This window comes from Perissodus microlepis, chromosome 14, assembly GCF_051167445.1.
Source record: "Perissodus microlepis isolate ML-2025 ecotype Zambia chromosome 14, ASM5116744v1, whole genome shotgun sequence".
NCBI lineage: Eukaryota > Metazoa > Chordata > Actinopteri > Cichliformes > Cichlidae > Perissodus > Perissodus microlepis.
In genome coordinates, this window is record NC_140474.1 from 29928806 (window position 1) to 29950649 (window position 21844).

The 21844-nt window shown below is 42.5% G+C and overlaps 2 protein-coding genes across 2 annotated transcripts in view; one reads left to right on the top strand and one right to left on the bottom strand.

Annotated features, from left to right (window-relative positions):
• Positions 1 to 21844, bottom strand: part of LOC146374154 (uncharacterized) — a 198969-nt gene that overhangs the window by 166916 nt on the left and 10209 nt on the right. The gene's annotated exons all lie outside the window — the stretch shown is intronic.
• Positions 2215 to 3051, top strand: LOC146374167 (E3 SUMO-protein ligase ZBED1-like). Its single transcript, XM_084950158.1, has one exon. The coding sequence runs from the start codon at positions 2215 to 2217 to the stop codon at positions 3049 to 3051; it is 837 nt and encodes a 278-aa protein (XP_084806284.1).

Below are 21844 nucleotides of genomic sequence, written 5' to 3' on the forward strand. Positions count from 1 at the left end.
GGAAGGTCCATTATGCATGCGGTGGTGACCGTGGATGTTCACAGTGTCCAGTGACTTATGACATCGTGATTGAGGAGTTATAGAGTCTAACTGCTGTTGGGATGAATGATCTGCGAAAGCGCTCCTTCCTGCAGCGAGGGTGTTTCAGTCTCTGACTAAAGGAGCTGCTCAGCCCACTCACATACTCATGCAGTGGGTGATGTGGGTTGTTCATGATGGATGTCAGCTTTACTAACATCCTCCCCTCACCAACCACCTCCACAGACTCCAGGGGACATCCCAGCACGGAGCTAGACCTCCGCACCAGTTTGTCAATCCTGCTCCTGTCCCTGTCCATGCATCCACTCCCCCAGCAGGCCACTGCATAGAAAAGGGCAGATGCTACCACAGTGTCATAGAATGTCCTTAACAGAGTCCTGCAGACTCCGAAGGACCTCAGTCTCCTCAGCAGGTGGAGTCGACTCTGGCAGGACGTCTGTATTTGTAGTCCAGTCCAGTTTATTGTTGAGGTGAACACCCAGGTACTTATAAGAGTCCACTATCTCAATGTCTTTCCCTTGGATGTTCACCGGTGTTGTAGGGGGTGACTTCCTCCTGAAGTCTATGATCATCTCCTTTGTCTTGCCAGCGTTGATTTGGAGTACGTTGTTCTCACACCAGCCAACAAAGTCACTGATGACCCCCCTGTATTCCTGATCATTCCCGTCTGATACGCATCCAATGATGGCTGTATCATCTGAGAACTTCTGTATATGGCAATCGTCCGAATTATAACCGAAGTCTGAAGTGTAAAGGCTGAACAGGAAAGGTGAGAGAACCGTGCCCTGTGGTGCCCCCGTGCTGCAGATTACCACCTCAGACACACAGTCATGGAGCCTCACATACTGTGGTCTGTTGGTAAGGTAGTCGATGGTCCATGCAGTCAGCTGTTTGCCTACTCCGGCTCCCTCCAGCTTCCCTCTCAGTAGTGCGGGTTGGATGGTGTTGAAAGCACTGGAGAAGTCAAAAAACATGATCCTCACAGCGCTCCCCGCCTGCTCTAGGTGAGAGAGGGATCGGTGTACCAGGTAGATGACAGCGTCATCCACCCCAATTCCAGAACGGTAGGCAAACTGCAGGGGGTCCAACACTGAGCCCACCAGTGGCTGAAGGTGGTGCAGGATGAGCCTTTCCATGGTCTTCATCAGATGAGAAGTCAAGGCAACAGGCCTGAAGTGGTTGGGCTCCCTGGGGTGTGCGATTTTTGGCACCGGAACCACACAGGAAGTCTTCCACAGTTCAGGAACCCTCTCCAGGCTCAGGCTCAGGTTGAAGATGTACAGGGCCACCTGACAGAGCTGGTCTGCACAGTCCCTGAGCAGTCTGGAGCAGATTCCATCCGGACCTGCTGCCTTCCTAGTAGGGAGTAGGGAGAGTAGGGAGTAGGGAGAGTAGGTACTAAAGGAAAAAAGCTGACCACTGCCCAGTAGATGTACATGCTTGAGAAGGTAGCTCTTTGGCGTTGTCTTTCATTGGTTTTTTGTTTTGCCCCAGTGATCACTGGAGTGCTTTCAGCACTTGATACAATATTGCTCTGTTTGTCCCTAAGGAACCTGATCCTTGGGCGGACCAACGTTTGGTTTAGCATGTTTTGGAGTAACAGAGAAAAACTGTGTCCCTGCTGTTCCTATACTCGTTACACATTAAGGATCACCAGTGTTTTTCATTTAGGCAGCGACTGTCCTTCTTCTCTCACCTGGAGAATTCTTTAGGCATCTTCCCGCCTTTGATAAATGCCTCTCTGGGATAACCACATTTATTCAGGGTTTCTTTAATATGATGTTCTTCAGCTTCTCTGCCTGCTGTCTATGTGTTCACTCTTTTTGCCTGTCAGCAAAATTTAAAAAAGTAAAAGTACAATAAAAAAAAGTACAATCATAGCAAGTAAGTGGGTTTTCAGGGCAGTGAATTTTATTTGTGACTGAAAAAAAAAATCAAAAATCTTAAATTAATTTCTGAGGTTAATATGTGCTATTATTTACCTTTTTATCCACAGAAAAAGCCGGCAAAGACAAGAGGGTGGAGCGAGCTGTGGCCGTGTGTAAGAGAGCGGTGGCCGCCTTCAGTTTCTCTTGGAAGAAGAAAAGGGAATTGACTGCTGCTCAGGAGGAGCTTCACCTACCCCAGCACAAGTTAGTGACAGAGTCGCCCACCAGGTGGGGCTCACGCCAAAAAATGGTTGGGAGGGTTCTGGAGCAACATAAAGCTATCTCTCAGGTCCTCAGTGCAGATAAGAAGACCAGGCACTTGGTTCCCTCCTGGCAAGATCTAGATGTTCTGGAGTCTGTGCATGTGGCCCTGAACCCACTACTGGAATTCACAGATTCACTTTCTGGAGAGTGTTACGTGAGTGTGTCCTACCTCAAGCCGATGCTTCACCTTTTCAGAACACAGATTCTGAAACCATCTGAGGATGAAACACAACTTACAAAAGACCTTAAGATGACAGTCATGACATACCTTGATGAAAAGTACAATGACCAGATTACAAATGAACTGCTTGATGTTGCAACCCTGGTAGATCCGCGCTTCAAAGTACAATACATTAATGCAGAACACGTTGATGCCATCAAAATGAGAGCAGTGTCTGAGATGTTGGGGCAAATTGAGCACCCGTCCACTTCAGCTGGAACGGAGGAAACAGAAGATGGTGGAGCTGCTGCAGTACTACCAACCCAGAAGAAACAGAGAAAGTCACTGGGCAGTTTCTTTAAGAAATCCCACCCCACCAGCACAGGGCTCACTGAGAAAGAGACAGTTGAAAAGGAGCTTGAAAAGTACTTGCTGGCACCTGATGCAGACAGTGAAATGGACCCACTTGAGTGGTGGAAAATCAACAACAGAAGCTTCCCAAGAGTTAGCTGCCTGGCAAAGCGCTACCTGTGCATCCCCGCAACCAGCAGCCCCTCTGAGAGGGTATTTAGTACAGGGGCTAATGTTGTGACTTGCCACAGGGCCGCTTTAAAGCCTGAAGCAGTGGATAGACTTGTCTTCCTGTCCCACAACCTGTAGGCTTTTGTCAGACTAAAGTTTTATATATATATATGTTGTAACTTGGATGTGTACCTAGGATTTAAAGAATGTTCTGTTAGCATCTTTATTTTAAAACTGTTTGAAAAGCTAAGCTATACAACAAGGAGAGATTGAGAATTTCCTTTTAGTTCTCAGTTTATTTGATATTGACAAAAGTTAGTTAGTCAATTTTGTCTGTTCTTCTGTAAAACAAACTAAGATTTATTTTTAGAATTAATATTTTGTTTCTAAGTGGAATTGACAATTTAGTAGTCTGTTTTGTTTGTTCTATTTTCAAACTTAAACGCTTTAGCGGCTGCCTTTTGTGTAGTTTGCAATATTTGCCTCTATTTATCTGAAACTGAAGTCTCATTTTCCTTAAGTACATCTGCCCTGTTTAACTTATTATGGGAAATAAATATTTAAATCAAAACAAGCTGCTGATTATTTCACATTTTACTTGTGAGCAACGGCACATTTAAATCTTACAAATTTAGTTATTTGGCTTACATCGTGATATATATCGTTATCGCCTGAAATGAAAAAAACATATCGTGATATGAAAAAATCTTATATCGCCCAGCTCTAATTTAACGTTAGCTAACTACAGTAATATTCTGTTTAGACTCATGGTAATGGCCGTATTTAACCAAAGAGAGGTGCAGCCTGCACTGATGAGATGTTGAGGTACCATTAACATCAGTTAGTTAGTCCTGCTGCACACTGAGATATGCACACAACCCTGTCTCCAGAACTGTAAAGACAAGGACACAGCAAACATGCGGTCACATTGTCTGCTAAATCTAGCCTAGCTAAATAGATTTTAAGCAATATTTAGTGTGGACAGGCTAACTCAATGTAAGAAAGTGTTTATTGATTAAGTTATACGCAGTTTACATAAAGTTACCATAAACAACCTCTTCTTCTTGTGTTGTATTTCATAGTAGTAAAGGTATTTTTTTCCGTAGGTGGCCAAGATGTTGATAAAAGTAAAATACAGAGAGACAAAGAAATATGCAAAATTGGAAGAAGTCAGCTTCACAGATTTTGTGAGAGCAGGTAAGTTATGGTTTGTACTAAGTCATTAAAGAGGAAATGATAATGTTGTTAGTAACTGAGTGATGATTTTACTTCAGTGCAGCAGAAGTTTCTCATACCAGAAAATGCAGCACTGAAAGTCACAGATGAGCAGGGTATAGAGGTGGATGAGGATGTCTTTCCTGAACTTGCAGCAGTCAAAGAGGTGTGTTTTGTAATCTATACAGGTGAAGGTAAGTAAATATATGCTCTGATAGATTTTGAAGGATTTGATTTGTACAGTTACTCTTAAATAAACATTTTTAATTTGTCTAATATCCTGTGATAACAATCACAAAATGCTGTTTTCATGGCTCAACAGTAAGTTGGATTTATCACATGCATTTCAGACATCCTGGAAACACAATCATCCAAGAAGCTGTGTGACTGCTCAGACCTAACACACTATGTGACACTCACACCTTGTGGTATGTAAATTGTATATTACCATAATAAAATACAAAATAACCATCTGTTCTCCTGGGAGAAAGTATAATTTAATCAAAGCGTGCAATTTACTGGCCCTGTGTGCATAAATGGTATCTTTGTTGTGTTGTGTTTTTGATTGTATATACCTTATATTCTAATATTTTTATTTGTCACCCTCAGATTTGACTGTCCTGAAGCAACATGTGGAAGAGCCCTCCTCTCCAAGACTAACAGATACATTGTCTGTCTCAACCACCAGCAGTCAGAGCAGTGATGCCGGACTTCAAATGGTTCAGCCTCTATTGGACAGCATACATGAAAGAAATGTAGATACAGTAATAATTGACTTATACTTGACTCTTTAGTTGCCATTACTTGAAAAAGCTTAAACACGAAGATAAAACAGATTAGAGAAAAATAATTTAATATAGTATTTCATGTAGTTTGCTCTGCAACTGTAGTGTGTAATAAGACTTGCTCTCTCTTTCTCTCTACAAATATATAGCTGTTTTTGTTATATATGTTAGCCATGAAACGTGTTTCCATGATCAGTGTCCTGCTTTTCAGGTAAATGAAACCATTTCTAAGAAGATACTGGTCCTAGAAAGGGAGAAAGTAAGACATTTCAAATGTTTTGATGCCCAAATGTCATATGGGTGGGATTCACAATTTTATGTTCTGTGAGAGAGTTGCATTACTTAATTTGTTGGCTTGATGGAGACTTTACAGAGTCTTCCTCACGTTAACACTGCATTACAAGAAGTGCTTATTCTATAGTCATTTTTTCCTTTAATTCAGTTTTTTTTTTCCTTTTCGCCCAATGTTAGGCCTATCTGACCTCAACTGTTTAGCTGCCAATAATGGTGGATGTTATGCTATTACAGTACTGTTACACAGAATGTATGTTAATCCATGCAGCATTCATATTTGAATATGTTATTTTTGATAAATAAAATTCATACATTCATAGTAATCAGTATTGTGTTTTTGTAGTAATTTGCACCTAAAACCTAAAACTTTTTTCATTTGATGAGTAACACTATAAAATAGTTAATATCAAACTTAACTCTAGTTATGAGTTAAATTTTACTCTATATGGTAGTAGAAATTTTACTCCATGAGAGTTTAGTTTTAACTCCTATAAAGAGTTGAAAAATCAACTCCCGGAAAAGAGTTACTCTAACTCTGCACTAGAGTTCATTCGATGGTCACGCATGTACACTTAAATGTAGTTCATCTAAACTCCCAGAGAGTTTATTCCAAAGACCAGAATTTGCTGTGTAGCCAAAGGTTTACAAGGCTTTCACTGTCTTACAATGCTGTGATTGCAGCCATTCCCCAACTCTCTGTGCAGAGTACTCATGACCAGTGGTCATGATGACAATTTGCATATCACAAGATAAATGTGTTTGTCGGTGGTGCTAGTTTCTGTGATTATGCAAATGCACTGTTTATAAGGTTAGTGAAACCTGCAGCCAGCTGAGACTGAAGAAGTCACTTGGAGGAGTGTTAAAATGTTTATCCCACTGAAAATGCAGGAACAGAGGAACAGAATCAACTTTCTGTGATTTCCTTACCCGGATGATTGAGCATGCATCAACACTTTCAATACTAATATAATTTCCCTTATTATACATTATATTCCACTCATCTTTGCACAATTGTTGTAATTCAGTTAAAACAATTGCAGGGATTTCGGGCATGAACCGCCTTTTTAAAGTCATGCAACATAATCTCAATCAGGTTCAGGTCAGGACTTTGACTAGGCCACTCCAAAGTCTTCATTTGATTTCCTTAAGCTATTCAGAGGTGGACTTGCTGGTGTTTTCAGCATCATTCTCCTGCTGCAGAACCCTAGTGCGCTTCAGCTTGAGGTCACAAACATTTTCTTTCTGATATGTTTTGGTGATTGGCAGAATTCATGGTTCTGTTTACCACAGCAAGCCTTCCAGGTCGTGAGGCATCAAAACAGCCCAAGACCTTCACACTACCACCACCATGTTCCACACACACCTTCCAAAAATTTCAGCTTTTGTCTCGTCAGTCCACAGAGTATTTTCCCAAAAGTCTTTGGGATCATCAAGATGTTTTTTTTGCAAAACTGAGACCTTTATGCCTTTATGTTCCTTTTGCTCAGCAGTGGTTTTCATCTTGGAACTCTGCCATACAGGCCATTTTTGCCCGTCTCTTTCTTATGGTGGAATCATTGACACTGACCTTAACTGAGGCAAGCCAGCAGTTTTAAATTTCCCTCAGTGTCGCCTGCTCTGGCCCCTGGAAGACGATTGACTATGGTTGCCGGTGTCTCTAGCTTCACATGTCTGAGAACAGAATCACCAATTACCAGAGTTTGACCCGGGTGTGTCGCCGAGTGGGGAAAAACGGTTAGACACATGAACAAGTATCATTACTGCTAAAGGAGGCCGAGGAGTAACTAAACATCTGACACAATAAGTAGGACAGTGCAGGACGGACAGGTGAAGTAGCCATGGTGATAGACACAAAGCTGGAGTTATGCTGTGTCTTTATGCTGCACAGCTGCCTCTTCTTCTATCATTCTCTCCCCATCTCTCTCTTGTTGCTACTTCAATCATGATCAGCTGATCGGCTTTTCTGTCGCAAGTCCGTCTCTGTTGTTTGTTCATTGCCCACTTTGCACCAGAAAGAGGAGACCAGCGGATAAACAACAGCAGCACATTTAAGCTTGATAAGCTGTTGTTAGAATAATTTAACATTACTTTCTAGTATCAGCTGACGTTTGCTGGAGCCACAGCCGTGCTGGTCATGATATTGGTTTGTATATGTGGTGAGAGGGAAACATGAAGATGAAACCAGGAGACGTCCTTACTGAATCATCAGAGCTGAACAGGTGATGGAGAAACAGGTTTACCTTTTAGGTGACATGAATGAGTTGAAGGGAAGTTATGAATTGTTTCTGAGAGACAAATAACACCAGGATCCTTTTTTTAAGTAGCTGACAGCTGGTAACTGTGTTTTCATTCAAAGGCTGTATGATTTTTCCTATAATGGTGGGCTGGTCTCCAGTCAAAACGCCCGGGCTGATTTTTTGTCCCAGTCCAGCCCTGTATGCAGCTCATCTGCAGTCTGGTGTTAACTACATCTTCCTATTCGGAAGTCAGAGTTCTGAGTTTAATCAAAAGCGCACATGACGCTGTGACGTAGGCTAGAATCATGGCGGCGGTCAATGACGGTCCAGGCGTGGGATTTCTCTCGTGGAAATATGCACATTATCTTTTCCTTTCTATTGGTAGGTGGCACAGTGCACTTGTGGCAAGTAAGCAAGCTAGAAGACTGGTAATCTTGCTGGGTATCCAGTTATGGAAGCAACCCATTAACAAGAGAATTCTGAGTAAAACCAAAGTTACTTTCCCTAGTAACTAGTTACTTTGAAAGTAACGAGTAACTTGAAGTAACTGAGTTACTTTTGATAGAAGTAACTAGTAATGTAAGTAAGTTACTAATTTAAAGTAACTTACCCAACACTGGATATTTCTGAGTTCATATGTAAATCAAAGCCTAGTACATGTCATCTTGAGCCTATGCCTACAGTACTTGTGAAATCTTGCCTCTCTCCCACTCATCTCTGCTATCATTCACTCTTCACTCACCACCGGTATCGTATCTTCTTTGTTCAAGATTGCTTCAGTCACTCCTATACTGAGAAAAGAAAAACCTTCCTTGGATCCTAACAATTTTAACGACTTCTGTCCGATTTCTAATCTACCCTTCATTTCTAAAATACTCGAAAAAATAGTCCCAGCTAATCTTTATTCACACCAGGTTAATAATAACATCTATGAGAGATTTCAATCTGGCTTTTGCTCATGTCACAGTACAGAAACTGCTTTGCTTAAAGTTACTAATGATCTTTTACTCGGAGCTGACTCTGGTCTTCTCAACATCCTGGTTCAGTTCAGCCCTCGACACTATCTCTTACTCCGTCCTTCTAAACAGACGTTTTTCTCTTGGCATCTCCAACAAACCCCTAGCCTGGTTTCAGTCATATCACCTTGACCGTCAGAGTTTATCAAACTTAGATTATTCTGCTCTTGTCTGTTCCCAGTCACTTCTGGTGTACACCAAGGCTCAGTCTTAGGCCCTCTTCATTATATACATCCTCCCTCTTGGTACCATTTTCCGGAATTTGATCTTCAAATTTCACTGTTTTGCTGATGACACCCAGTTATATCTCTCCTGCAGGCCTGACTCCTCCCTCCCACCTTCTTCTCTTACAGAAAGCTTATCCTAATTAAAATCCTGGTTCAGCTCTAATTTTCTTAAGTTCAATTAGGATGAAACTGAAATCCTTCTTATCGGCAGTAAATCCAACCTGCTGAAGGCAAATCATTTCACTCTCACTATTGAAAACTCCAGTTTTTCCTTCACCTCAGGTTAAGACCCTTAGTAACCTGTTTAGGATGACACCATCCTATAAATCTCACATCAGTGATCTCACGCCCTCTGTTTATTTCCATCTACACAACATTAACCAATTACGTCCTTCACTTTCCACCCAGTGTGCATCCATTCTTGTTCAGTCTTGTTATCTCTCGCATTGACTATTGTAATTGTCTCTTGCATGGTCTCTCCCAGAAATCCCTCCACAAGCTTCAACTGGTTCAAAACTTCGCTGCCCGCATTATTACCAGAAGCCCCTCCTACCAGCACATCATCCCTATCCTTCAGGAACTTCACTGGCTCTCCGTGAAATAGTATACAAGCCTCTTCTGCTCACCTTCAAGGCCCTTCATAACCTTGCTCCTCCTTACTTTTCTGACCTATTAACCACTAGCTCAACTGCTCACTCAGTTCAGTCTTCTTCTTCTATCCAACTTGCTGTGCTTTCTTTGTGCCACAGCACCATGGGAAGTAGAGCTTTCAGTTGAACTCTCTTTCCTCAGATATAAGACACATTGGTTCTCTCCTCCAGTTTAAATCTCAACTTAAAACCTGTCTGTTCAAGTCTGCATATTCACTGTGAACCTGTTTTTTTTATAGTTCTTTGTTTTGTGGCGATTGTGGCGATTGTGGCTCAACAGTTGGCAGTTCGTCTTGTAATCGGAAGGCTGCCGGTTCGAGCCCTGGCTCCGACAGTCTCGGTCGTTGTGTCCTTGGGCAAGACACTTCACCCGTTGCCTACTGGTGGTGGTCAGAGGGCCCGGTGGCGACAGTGTCCGGCAGCCTTGCCTCTGTCAGTGCGCCCCAGGGCAGCTGTGGCTACAATGTAGCTTGCCATCACCAGTGTGTGAATGGGTGGCTGACTGAATGTAGTGTAATGTGCTTTGGGGTCCTTAGGGACTAAGTAAAGCGCTATACAAGTACAGGCCATTTACCATTTGTCATTATTCTACTTTTTGTTTTATTCTTTTGTTAAGTGTCCTTGAGTGTCTTGAAAGGCGCTTTTAAAGTAAATGTATTATTATTATTGGTAGTAGTGTTAGTAGCAGTAACAGTAGTAGTAGTAGTAGTAGTAGACCCCTCCCATGTTTTAAATGGACTTTAGAACAGCAGACAGCAACATCACAAATGAGTGGGCGGAGTGAGTTATGGGGTCTTCACACCCCTTTTCTCTGTTCGCCATCTTGGGCAGAAGGGCTGAGAGGAGAAGCTGGGTGTGGGTATGTACTGGCTCACTCCTGGTGGCCCCTGTGGCTCGATCAGGCCCCTTCCGGGATGTAGAGATATTTATTATTTACTATAACTTGTGCTTATGTTGGTTTTTGCTGTGGTTTCGCTACTGTGTTATTTCTCTTTTTTTGGCTTGTTTTTATTTTCCCAGCAGGTGATCAAACAGATTTTTAGTGTCTTCTCTCTCTGTGTCTCTCTTCTCCTATTTTTTGCTTTGCATCTCCTTCTGTTGAGCATCTTCCCAACTTCTCTTTTCTTCATCTTTCTCTTTCCCATCCCCCAGTCCTGTCCGTTCTGATTGTAATAATTTCAAAGTAAAGAAAAGAAAGAAATAATAAAGAGCTAATACACTTTGACAATCAAGTGGACCAGTGTGGCAAAAGCTGTAATGATCCATTTGGGAACATAAATCTGTTGGACTGGTAAACTAATATACTATAATAATATGGTATGAAAAATGACAAACATGAGAATTCTGTGTGTTTTCCTTCTTATCTGCAGACTAACAGTCCACAGGTTTGGTGCTCAGACTCTGATTTGTTCCCTGGAGATGGAGGAGAGAGAACACAGAGGACAGCAAGGTGGAGGAGTGAAGGAAAAGGTGGTGCAGCTCAGTGTCCAATCAGGAGTGAGCATCTCTATATATGTATATAGAATATATATATTTCAAGATTTTGTTTTGAGTTTTTTTTTTTTGTTTTAGATTTTTAAAGCAAACACTAAAACTGTCACCCACACCTCTGAAGATAAAGATTACTAATCATAAATAAAGGGAATATTATCACGATGAGGACACTATCAGAGATAGTTCAGGGAACTGTTATACTTCATACCAGAAAAATCGTTTTTCTTTTCTTGTTTTTTTGGCTCGACTTCATGGTAGACAAAATGAAGAAGAGTGCTTGATTGCGCCTAAGTAAGTAAAAGCTGCATGGCAAAACAACACACACCTTCACTGCAGATGCATGCACAGAAACCAGTATTTTTTGTATCTTAAATATTAAGTAGTGTGTGTACAGTAGTCAATATAATGGGATGTGTCCTAAAGCAGCGAAAGAAGAACTGAGTTCTTACAGCATTTTTTTTTTTTTTTTTCTTTGTCCCGTTTGGATCTTTAGCCATCAGAATTGTTGTCTTAAGGCCAAGAAAGATGCCAAGCGGATTTATTTTACCAAGTGGATCATCATGGCCTTGCCATATTGGTCCATTTGATTGACCTTTATTATAATTATGAATTTATTTTATTTTCGGTTGCTACAAACGGGACAGACATGACTGGGGGATAGGACAGGGAGAAAGAATGAAAGAAAGAGAGGGAGAGAAAGAAAACCAAAGGGGAGAAGAGACGGTGAGAAGGGGGGGAAGAAAGAAAAAAACAAACAAACAAACAAAACACCTGGATCACCTGTATGGAGAAAAAAAACAGAAGAGAAAGAAAACAACAAAGAGCAACATAATAAAAAACAGCACCATCACAATAAACTAGCTAGCAGTAGATAACAGTAGATACTAAATAATAAACGATATTGTGCAGCACGCAAGATAGACAGCGCACAATGTGCTTTGAGGCAGCAGCCAAGAAAGGTGTAGTCCGCGTCTGTGAACACCCGTGTGTACACCTGTGTGCATACCTGTGTGGATCAGCATTCTTGTATTCCAAAGGTTTCTCCATGTAACGATCTGCTAGGGAGTGTGGGGAGCCATAGCCCCGTCCACCAGGGTATGAAGCAGGTATGGAGGAGATCCAGGCCCCAGACATCCGGAGGCCCCAGAGTACAAGGACCCGAGGAGGACCACCAAAAGGGGGGGAACCGTGCCACCCTCCTGGGAAGAGCTGAGTAGAGCCCCAAAGGAGAGGTCACCCCGCAGCTACGTTGCAGAGGCCAGAGGGGGTTGCAGTGGCGTGCCCGCGGGCTCTGCCGGCAGCCAGCTGTGCCAGAGAGGACCGAGCTTCAGGCCCCAGAGGCCAGAGGCCTGAGGGCATCCCACCCTCAGAAGGAGCCCAGCCGGGCCACAGGCGCCCGGCCCCGCCAATCGGCCACCAGGAGTGAGCCGGTACATGCATGAGCGCCCAGCCCCAGACGACAAGGACCACCAACACACCAACGTCTGAGGGCATCAGCCACCGGCAGGGAGTGTGGTGAGGGGAGATAGGCCTCCGTACTTTGGAGGGCCTGAGATGTACCCAGAGAGGTTGAGTCTAAGACCCAACCTGACATATAGACACAGACGAACAGGCACACGCGGACACAGACGTGCATTCCCACCCCCATATGCACAACCAAATACTCGGCACTCACCCAGCGTGTAGACAGACACAAATAGACACTGCACAGACAGTCGCACTCCCCAAACATACTCTATATCCCAGGTCCAGGTACCCCCGCCCCCAGAGGGGCAAGCCGCACCTAGACCCAGGAGATGTAACCCTTCTCTCTGGGGTGGAGGCAAGCGGACCACCTCCTTATCTGCAGTAGCAGGGAGGCCCCGCATCCCAGACCCCAGTCTGACGGCCAGCACCTCCTCCCAGCCCCCCAGCCCTGACGGCTAACAGAACCGGGGTGAGTGAAGACCTCAAACCTCCCTACGCCCGCTCATATGTAGTGTTGCTGTGTGCTGTTCTAAAGTGCATTTAAAACTCAGGAGAGCATGGTACTAGCTTCCTCTCAGAGAGCAGCACGGCTCCTCCCGAAAACCCTCAGTGTCTAAATGCATTTAAAATTGAGGGTAGGGCACCAGCGCCAGAGGTGGGTTGGTGTACAACGACCATCCTCTGGATGCTGTAAAACGTGCCCACCCCCAAGGCCCTATATGTATGTGTTATGTGAGCGTGTGAGTAATGTGGATGTCTAGGTTGCAGAATAAAATTGAGGCACAGGCGGCCAGAAGGGGACAGAGGGGGAGTGCCTCCCCTGCACCCTGGTGACATACCTGCACCCCAAGCCCTGCGTGTGTGGGTGGGTGTGGTAGAGCGGGAATAGGGAGGCAGCTGAGGATGGGGAGGGAAGAAAGGGAGGGGCAAGCGGCCCCTCCCTGGGGCCAGCTCCCCCGCTGACCCCAGTAGGCACCCCCACGCTCTGGAACCCACCAGGGCAAGGGGGCCCAGGCCCATCCGGACCGGGGCCCGCAGCAGCAGCACCGCCCAGCACCACAGAGTCCGGGGCAGCCCACCCAACTCCACCCCAGAGAAAACTGCACCCACCCCATCATCCAATCATCTCCCAAACTACACAAGACAATAGACACCCAGGTTGAGTTCATTCTCCACCTCTCCTATATCTCTCCCCCCACCTGCAGAGTGAGCTCCTGTAGTGAGGAGACCACCTGCAAAGATATAACAACCTCCCCACCAGTTAGAGAGCCCCCTAGTTGGGCCGATGCACCAGAGGTCCCCTGCACTGGGGCCGAGCCCCCCTGCACCCACCCGCCCACTGCTCCGGCGACACAACAGCCAGGACCCAAGCCCCCAAGGCCCGGCCAGCACCCCAGACCGGGGGGCGGAGCACCCCCAGACCCCTAAGCCTCCACGCCCGTCCCGGACCCTCCCAGGGGCAGCCAGGCTACCAGGCCAGTAACCAACGTCCGCCAGCACAGACCCTCCCCCATCTCCGCTGTACGCAGCCACAAGGAAAACACCATCCAAGAGCCCCAGAGCTTCTAACCAGGTCATGGCCACATCCCCCAGGTTAGGCCCTCCAGGGAAACGTCCCTAGCGACTCCCCAGACGCCCTAAGGCCGTCCCTACCCCCATATCAACCATGACCCCCCACCCCCACTAGGTGATGAAGCCGATCAAAGGAGCCCAAAGGGATTGATCAAATGTGATGGCAGAGGTTGTATCAAGACTAATGTGATCTATTAGATGGTTTTTATATTGGTTAGAATTAAGATTATTTTTATTTTTCCAGTTAATGAGGACCATTTTCTTGGCAATGCATAGGGCTGTAAAAACAACGTGGGCTGTGTTTATTTCTGCAGTGACCTCATCCAAGTTGCCCAGCAAGCACACTAAAGGGGAGGCTGGAATGTTACATTTCAGACACTTTGATAAGTCTTCACATATCTCACGCCAAAATTTCTGAACTGGTGGACAGAACCAAAGAGCGTGGATGTAATTGTCCGGTGTATTTGCTGTGCAGTGTGAGCAGTTGTTGGAAGGCGTATAGCCCATCTTGAACATCCTATGACCAGTATAGTGCACTCTGTGTAATATTTTGTATTGTATTAATTGCAAACTGGGATTTCTGATCCATTGAAAGGTTTTTGAGCATATCTGAGACCAAAGGTTTGGGTCTAAGTTGATTGATAAATCTGCTTCCCATTTTGCAATAGGAAGGGATATTGATTCATCTATTTTAGAAAGTGTTCTGTATATTTTAGACAATAATTTGGGGGGGTTTTAGACTAAAAAATTGTACCACACTTGGTGGTGTTTGTAATTCAGCTTCACTGGGATTAAATTTCTTTTTTACTATGGATTTAATTTGTTGATATTCCAAAAATCGTTTCTTGTTGATCCCATATTGTATAACTAGTCTGTCAAACGAAATAAAGTCTGTTCCTTCCAATATATGTTCCAAGTATTTAATTCCTTTGCAACTCCAATCTAAAAAGTTTATCATATTATTGTTTTGTAATATGTCCGGGTTGTTCCAGATAGGTGTACGTTTGCATGGGATTAATGAAGACTCTGTCATTTTTAGAAACTCCCACCATGCTGTCAGAGAAGAGCTAATATTGATGCTTTTAAAGCATTCATGTCGTTTGATGTTTGAGCTGATAAATGGTAGGTCTGAAATTTCTAGGTTATTACATAGTGCCTGTTCTACATCTATCCAAGGTTCATCTAAGAGGGTGTGTTTAAACCATCTAGAGATGAACTGAAGCCTGTTGGCTAAAAAATAGTGATTAAAGTTAGGCAGATCTAATCCTCCTTTATCCTTGGTCCTTTGTAGTGTTTTTAAGCTGATACGTGGGGGTTTATCTTTCCAAAGGAATTTAGAAATATACGAGTCTAGAGATCTGAACCAATCTTGTGATGGCTTATTTGGGATCATTGAAAATAAATAGTTTATTTTTGGCAAGATCATCATTTTTATAGCGGCGACCCTTCCCATGAGTGATATGGGTAAAGATTTCCATCTAGCCAGGTCGCCTTCTACTGTCTTTAAAAGTGGGATGTGGTTTAATTTAGTTAATTCTGAAAGTTTAGGAGAGACATTAATACCTAAATATTTTATATTTCCACATTGCAGTGGGGAAGGAGAAGAATTATGGAAGGAGCAATTAATCGGAAGAACTGTTGATTTCGACCAGTTAATTGAATAATCTGAGACACTTGAGAAGGAATTTATCAATGCAATTACCCCAGAGATATTGGTTTGTGAGTTTTGGAGAAAAAGTAACACATCATCTGCATAAAGGCTGATTTTATGTTCTATATTCTTACATTTTATGCCCTTAATTGTTGTAGCCTGTCTAATTGCTGCTGCTAATGGCGCAATAAAAATTGCAAACAGTGAAGGGGAGAGTGGGCATCCCTGTCTGGTGCCCCTCAGAAGAGAGAAGTTGGAGGATGTTTGGTCATTTGTTCTGACACAAGCTGTTGGGGAGTTATATAATATTTTTAACCAGTTTATGAAAGAGGGTCCAAAACCAAATTTATGTAAAGTTGCAAATAGAAATTTCCAGTTAACTCTGTCAAATGCTTTTTCTGCATCTAAAGAAAATATTATGGTTTCAGTGTTTTTACTGCATGAGTAGTCTATTAAATTAAGTAATCTACGTGTATTTGTTGATGAGTGCCTACCTTTTATAAAACCAGTTTGGTCAGGATGAATTAAAAGGGGGGTTATTTTCTCTAATCTCTTTGAGAGAGCTTTGCGGATTATTTTAAGGTCTACATTAATAAGGGATATTGGATGATAGCTTGAAGGAAATACAGGGTCTTTGCCTGGTTTTTGTAAGAGACTGATATTTGCAGAGTTCATATTTGGTGGTAGTCTACCATTTTCTTTGATTTCCTGCAACATCCTGTGAAAAACTGGTGCCAGAATTGTCCAGAATTCTTTGTAAAAATCTGTTGGAAAACCGTCTGGACCTGGAGCCTTATTATTGGGCATACTTATCAGAGCTTCCTGGAGTTCACCTGGCGTCAGTGGCGAATCCAGTGCCATTGCTTGGGTGTCTAATAATTTTGGAAGAGTTATGTTGTCGAGAAATTGATCAATTTCGTTTTTAGATGGGTTTATTTGTGGTGTATATAAAGTTTCATAGAAATCCCTAAAAATCTTATTTATTTTTTAGGATCATATATTGTATTCCCAGATAAATCTTTAACAGCACATATAGTTGTTTTTTCTTTATTGATTTTTAACTGGTTAGCAAGAAATTGTCCGGATTTGTTACCGTGTTCATAATTTTGCAGGCGAAGTCTTTGTACTAAGAATTTAGTCTTTTTATTAATAATTTCATTTAATTCTAGTTTTGTCTTGCGTATTTTGTTTAATATTTCTTGATCTTGGTGTGACACATAGGCTTTTTCTAAGGATTTGATGTTTTTCTCTAGTTCCTGAATGTTTTTGTTTTCTTCTTTCTTCTTATGTGATGAGAAAGAGATTATTTTACCTCTCATCACGGCTTTCCCTGCTTCCCAGAGGACAGGTGCTGATGCTCCAGGAATGTCATTAAAGCCTAAATATAGAGTCCATTCTTTTTTAAAGTATTTGATAAACTCTTCGTCTTTGAGCAGTGATGTATTAAATCTCCAGTTTTTTCTTGGTGTAGTATTATTCATCTGTATTAGTGTTAAAGATACAGGAGCATGATCGCTGACAGCTATAGGATGAATCTCAGTGTCTGTAATGTTACTCAGCAGTGAGCTGCTGACCAGAAAATGATCCAGACGAGAGTAAGAGTGATGGACATGTGAGAAGAAAGAATATTCCTTACTTTTGGTGTGAAGGGAGCGCCATGCATCGCAAAGACCAAAGTCGCTCATATACTGTTTGATTATATTTGTGGACTGCCAGTTACGCTGAGTTCCTGCTGTATTGAGCCTATCCATTTCTTCATTTAGTCCCAGGTTGAGGTCTCCCCCCAGAACAATTGTGCAGTCTAGGTGTTCGGAGAGTGTACTAAAAAAACCGTGGAAGAATGAGGGGTCATCAACATTTGGACCATATATACTTACAATACCTAGCTTTTGGTTAAGTATAGATAGTTTGACGATTAGGAATCTGCCCTCTGGATCTATAACTGTATCGAGTACTGTGAAATTAATATTTTTATGTAGTAGAATTGCTACTCCTCTTTGTCTAGAATTATAACAGGCTGAGAACACATTAGGAAACTCAGGTGTTTTAAGTTTATTCAAACCTGTGACAGGCATGTGGGTTTCTTGCAATAAAACAACGTCTGCCTGTAATTTTTTAAGTTGGTTAAGTATTTTTAACCTTTTTTCCCTAAAGCCAGCTCCATGCACATTCCATGTAACAAATCTTAGCGTGCCCATAGTTGTGTGTTTGTGGCTAATGATGTACGCTGTGTGTCTCGCTTAGACGGGTGAGGAAAATGGAAACACCTCATTTTTTTTTTTTTTTTTGGTAAGTAAAGAGAAGAAAATGCGCGGCAAGAAGCTCCATAGGTCTGACTATGTGTGTGCATAATAACTAATATGAGCAAATGTGTGCATGTGTCCTATATCTGTGTGCGCTGTGTGGCTGTTGTAAATGTGTTGCCTTTAAACGCATGTGTGTGCGTGATCGTGCAGAGTAAGCATGTAGAAATAGACAGTGTCGTTTGTGGATGGATAGGGAAACAGGTGATCGACATAGTGATAGAAAAGAGAAGCAAATAAACCAAAGAGCAAGGTGCGCGACAAGAGAGAGAGAGGAAAAAAGAAATAAAAACGGAAACATTCCAATTAAAGCATTGGCGGAGAGTGACGGTGACGTTATACTAAATTAGCAAACTGAAATTACATAGTTAAGCAAAAGTTAATACAAGAGAGTGTGAGTGAAGAGAATAGTGTAGCGGATTCTTATCTGGTGTGCGGTCAATACAGCCATGGAGTGGTGCCAGGGTCGCAGTAGAGCTGTCTGTCCACGTAGAGCCGGTCCACGGCGATGACAGCCTGGGAGCCTTTCTGGATAAAACTACGTCGGACTGGGAAGAGGACCCTGCGTCGTTCTAGGATCTCTCTGGGGAACTGATCGTTCACGCTGAAATCCGTTCCTTTCAGCTCTCTGCCGTGACTCTTCACCTGCTCCTTCTGCTTGAAGTGGCCGAATTTGGCTACAATAGGACGTGGTCTCCCGCTTCCTGTCTTCGGAGCCCCTATGCGATGCACTCTATCGAACCCTATGTTTTTCACCATGTCCTCCGGCAGCTTCAGGTGGATTTTAATGAAGCTTCTCACGGTCGTTTCCGGGTCCTCTCCGGCAGACTCTGGAATACCAGAAAACACCAGATTATCTCTCATGCTACGGGCTTGTAAATCTATAACGGTCTCTTTTATTTTTTTATTTTCTATGTTTAATTGGGTCACATTTTCGGTTAGAGATTTGACTGAGTCCCGTAGCGTGGCGTTTTCCGCAGCAAGTGTTTCCACCTGCCGCTGGCTGAACTCCAGGGATTCTTTTAGAGATTTAAATTCCCGGTGTAAGATCTCCACCAGGGACAGCCTTGCATCGAAAATGGACAATCGCTTATCGATTGACTCCAGGATGTCAACGATATCTTTGCCGGCAGGCGATGTTGTGCCGGGGGAGTCTGCCGGGCGATATCTTTTAGATGACGGCGTCTCAGCTTTGGCCGGGGAAGACGCGCTCTGGGCCTTCTTCATTACTAAATATTCAAAGCACCGGTCAATGTATTCTTGGAGAGCGTCTAAACTCTCCTCGTTGTCCTCCAGGGTGTTAGAGATGATAGGACAGATGTTGTTAGTTATATGACAGTTGGTTAGTTTATTTGGCAATACTGAAGTTAAAAGAAACTTTGTTAAATTCTATGCTACCATTCGCTTTTTTTTTTTCCGCCAAATCTCCGGCGTCTGACGTCACCTACAACATGGGTCGCTTACCTTTCCCCGTCACTTCCGTCACTTACCTCCTCAAGAGACACTTCACCCGTTGCCTACTGGTGGTGGTCAGAGGGCCCGGTGGCGACAGTGTCCGGCAGCCTTGCCTCTGTCAGTGCGCCCCAGGGCAGCTGTGGCTACACTGTAGCTTGCCATCACCAGTGTGTGAATGGGTGGCTGACTGAATGTAGTGTAATGTGCTTTGGGGTCCTTAGGGACTAAGTAAAGCGCTATACAAGTACAGGCCATTTACCATTTGTCATTATTCTACTTTTTGTTTTATTCTTTTGTTAAGTGTCCTTGAGTGTCTTGAAAGGCGCTTTTAAAGTAAATGTATTATTATTATTGGTAGTAGTGTTAGTAGCAGTAACAGTAGTAGTAGTAGTAGTAGTAGACCCCTCCCATGTTTTAAATGGACTTTAGAACAGCAGACAGCAACATCACAAATGAGTGGGCGGAGTGAGTTATGGGGTCTTCACACCCCTTTTCTCTGTTCGCCATCTTGGGCGGAAGGGCTGAGAGGAGAAGCTGGGTGTGGGTATGTACTGGCTCACTCCTGGTGGCCCCTGTGGCTCGATCAGGCCCCTTCCGGGATGTAGAGATATTTATTATTTACTATAACTTGTGCTTATGTTGGTTTTTGCTGTGGTTTCGCTACTGTGTTATTTCCCTTTTTTTGGCTTGTTTTTATTTTCCCAGCAGGTGATCAAACAGATTTTTAGTGTCTTCTCTCTCTGTGTCTCTCTTCTCCTATTTTTTGCTTTGCATCTCCTTCTGTTGAGCATCTTCCCAACTTCTCTTTTCTTCATCTTTCTCTTTCCCATCCCCCAGTCCTGTCCGTTCTGATTGTAATAATTTCAAAGTAAAGAAAAGAAAGAAATAATAAAGAGCTAATACACTTTGACAATCAAGTGGACCAGTGTGGCAAAAGCTGTAATGATCCATTTGGGAACATAAATCTGTTGGACTGGTAAACTAATATACTATAATAATACGGTATGAAAAATGACAAACATGAGAATTCTGTGTGTTTTCCTTCTTATCTGCAGACTAACAGTCCACAGGTTTGGTGCTCAGACTCTGATTTGTTCCCTGGAGATGGAGGAGAGAGAACACAGAGGACAGCAAGGTGGAGGAGTGAAGGAAAAGGTGGTGCAGCTCAGTGTCCAATCAGGAGTGAGCATCTCTATATATGTATATAGAATATATATATTTCAAGATTTTGTTTTGAGGTTTTTTTTTTTTTTTGTTTTAGATTTTTAAAGCAAACACTAAAACTGTCACCCACACCTCTGAAGATAAAGATGACTAATCATAAATAAAGGGAATATTATCACGATGAGGACACTATCAGAGATAGTTCAGGGAACTGTTATACTTCATACCAGAAAAATCGTTTTTCTTTTCTTGTTTTTTTGGCTCGACTTCATGGTAGACAAAATGAAGAAGAGTGCTTGATTGCGCCTAAGTAAGTAAAAGCTGCATGGCAAAACAACACACACCTTCACTGCAGATGCATGCACAGAAGCCAGTATTTTTTGTATCTTAAATATTAAGTAGTGTGTGTACAGTAGTCAATATAATGGGATGTGTCCTAAAGCAGCGAAAGAAGAACTGAGTTCTTACAGCATTTTGCAATATTTAGGATTTTATTGAACACTTTTACCTTTCAACATTTGTAACATTAATGAGTAATGAAGCATTGCAGAATAATCCTGTGTTTTTGATTATTTATTGTGCACTACAGTAAGTAAACAACAATAAGTTAAACATCTGTCAGAAGCTTGGATACATTTACTCCTACAAGGATTTTTCTCTTATGAAATGTAAAAAGAACTCTGAAATTATATTTTACAGTTTTTCACATAAACTGTTTTGCTTTGCTTACAGTTTTATGCATTACAGATATCATCTTTCACTTGTGTATTTTAATGTGTTTGAGAACAATATTTCTGTTGTGCAGACTTACGGTTGGTAAACAGCAAATATCCAAGTCATTCAAAATAACATCTGTCATGTAGCTCCTGACTCCCTAAGAGTCAAAAGCTTTACAGTATTTTATGAAGACATACAAAAGTTTAGCTTCAAACTAATAACTGAGTTACAGGGTCAAAAGTAAAACATTAACAGTCAGTACTTTTGTTGTTCTTTTTGACAAATTCCTGTTAAATGTATTGGACCCTCTGTTTTTAGGTTTTATTTTTTTCATCTTGACTTCCTTGGAAATGCTAGCAAGAAGTCAGTTCAACAGATGTAACTTATAGTGAGATTCGAGGCGGTGCAGCATTAATATCAGAATCCCTTAGTTTTGATTATTAATCCTCTGGTTGACCCCATATTGCATTTTTTCATCTTAAAATGATGCACAGTCTTTATGTGAAATGTACTGTCTTCTTGATATTTATCAACCCATCAGTTTGTATTTCTGGGTGTTAATAAAGTTCCAACTTTTGTATTGTAACATTTTTGTGTTTTTCTTTCTTTAGTTTTTCAGACAACTCAAACTTTTATACACTTGTAATGAGCTGAGTGTGTGTGTGCGTGCCTGCGTGCGTGTGT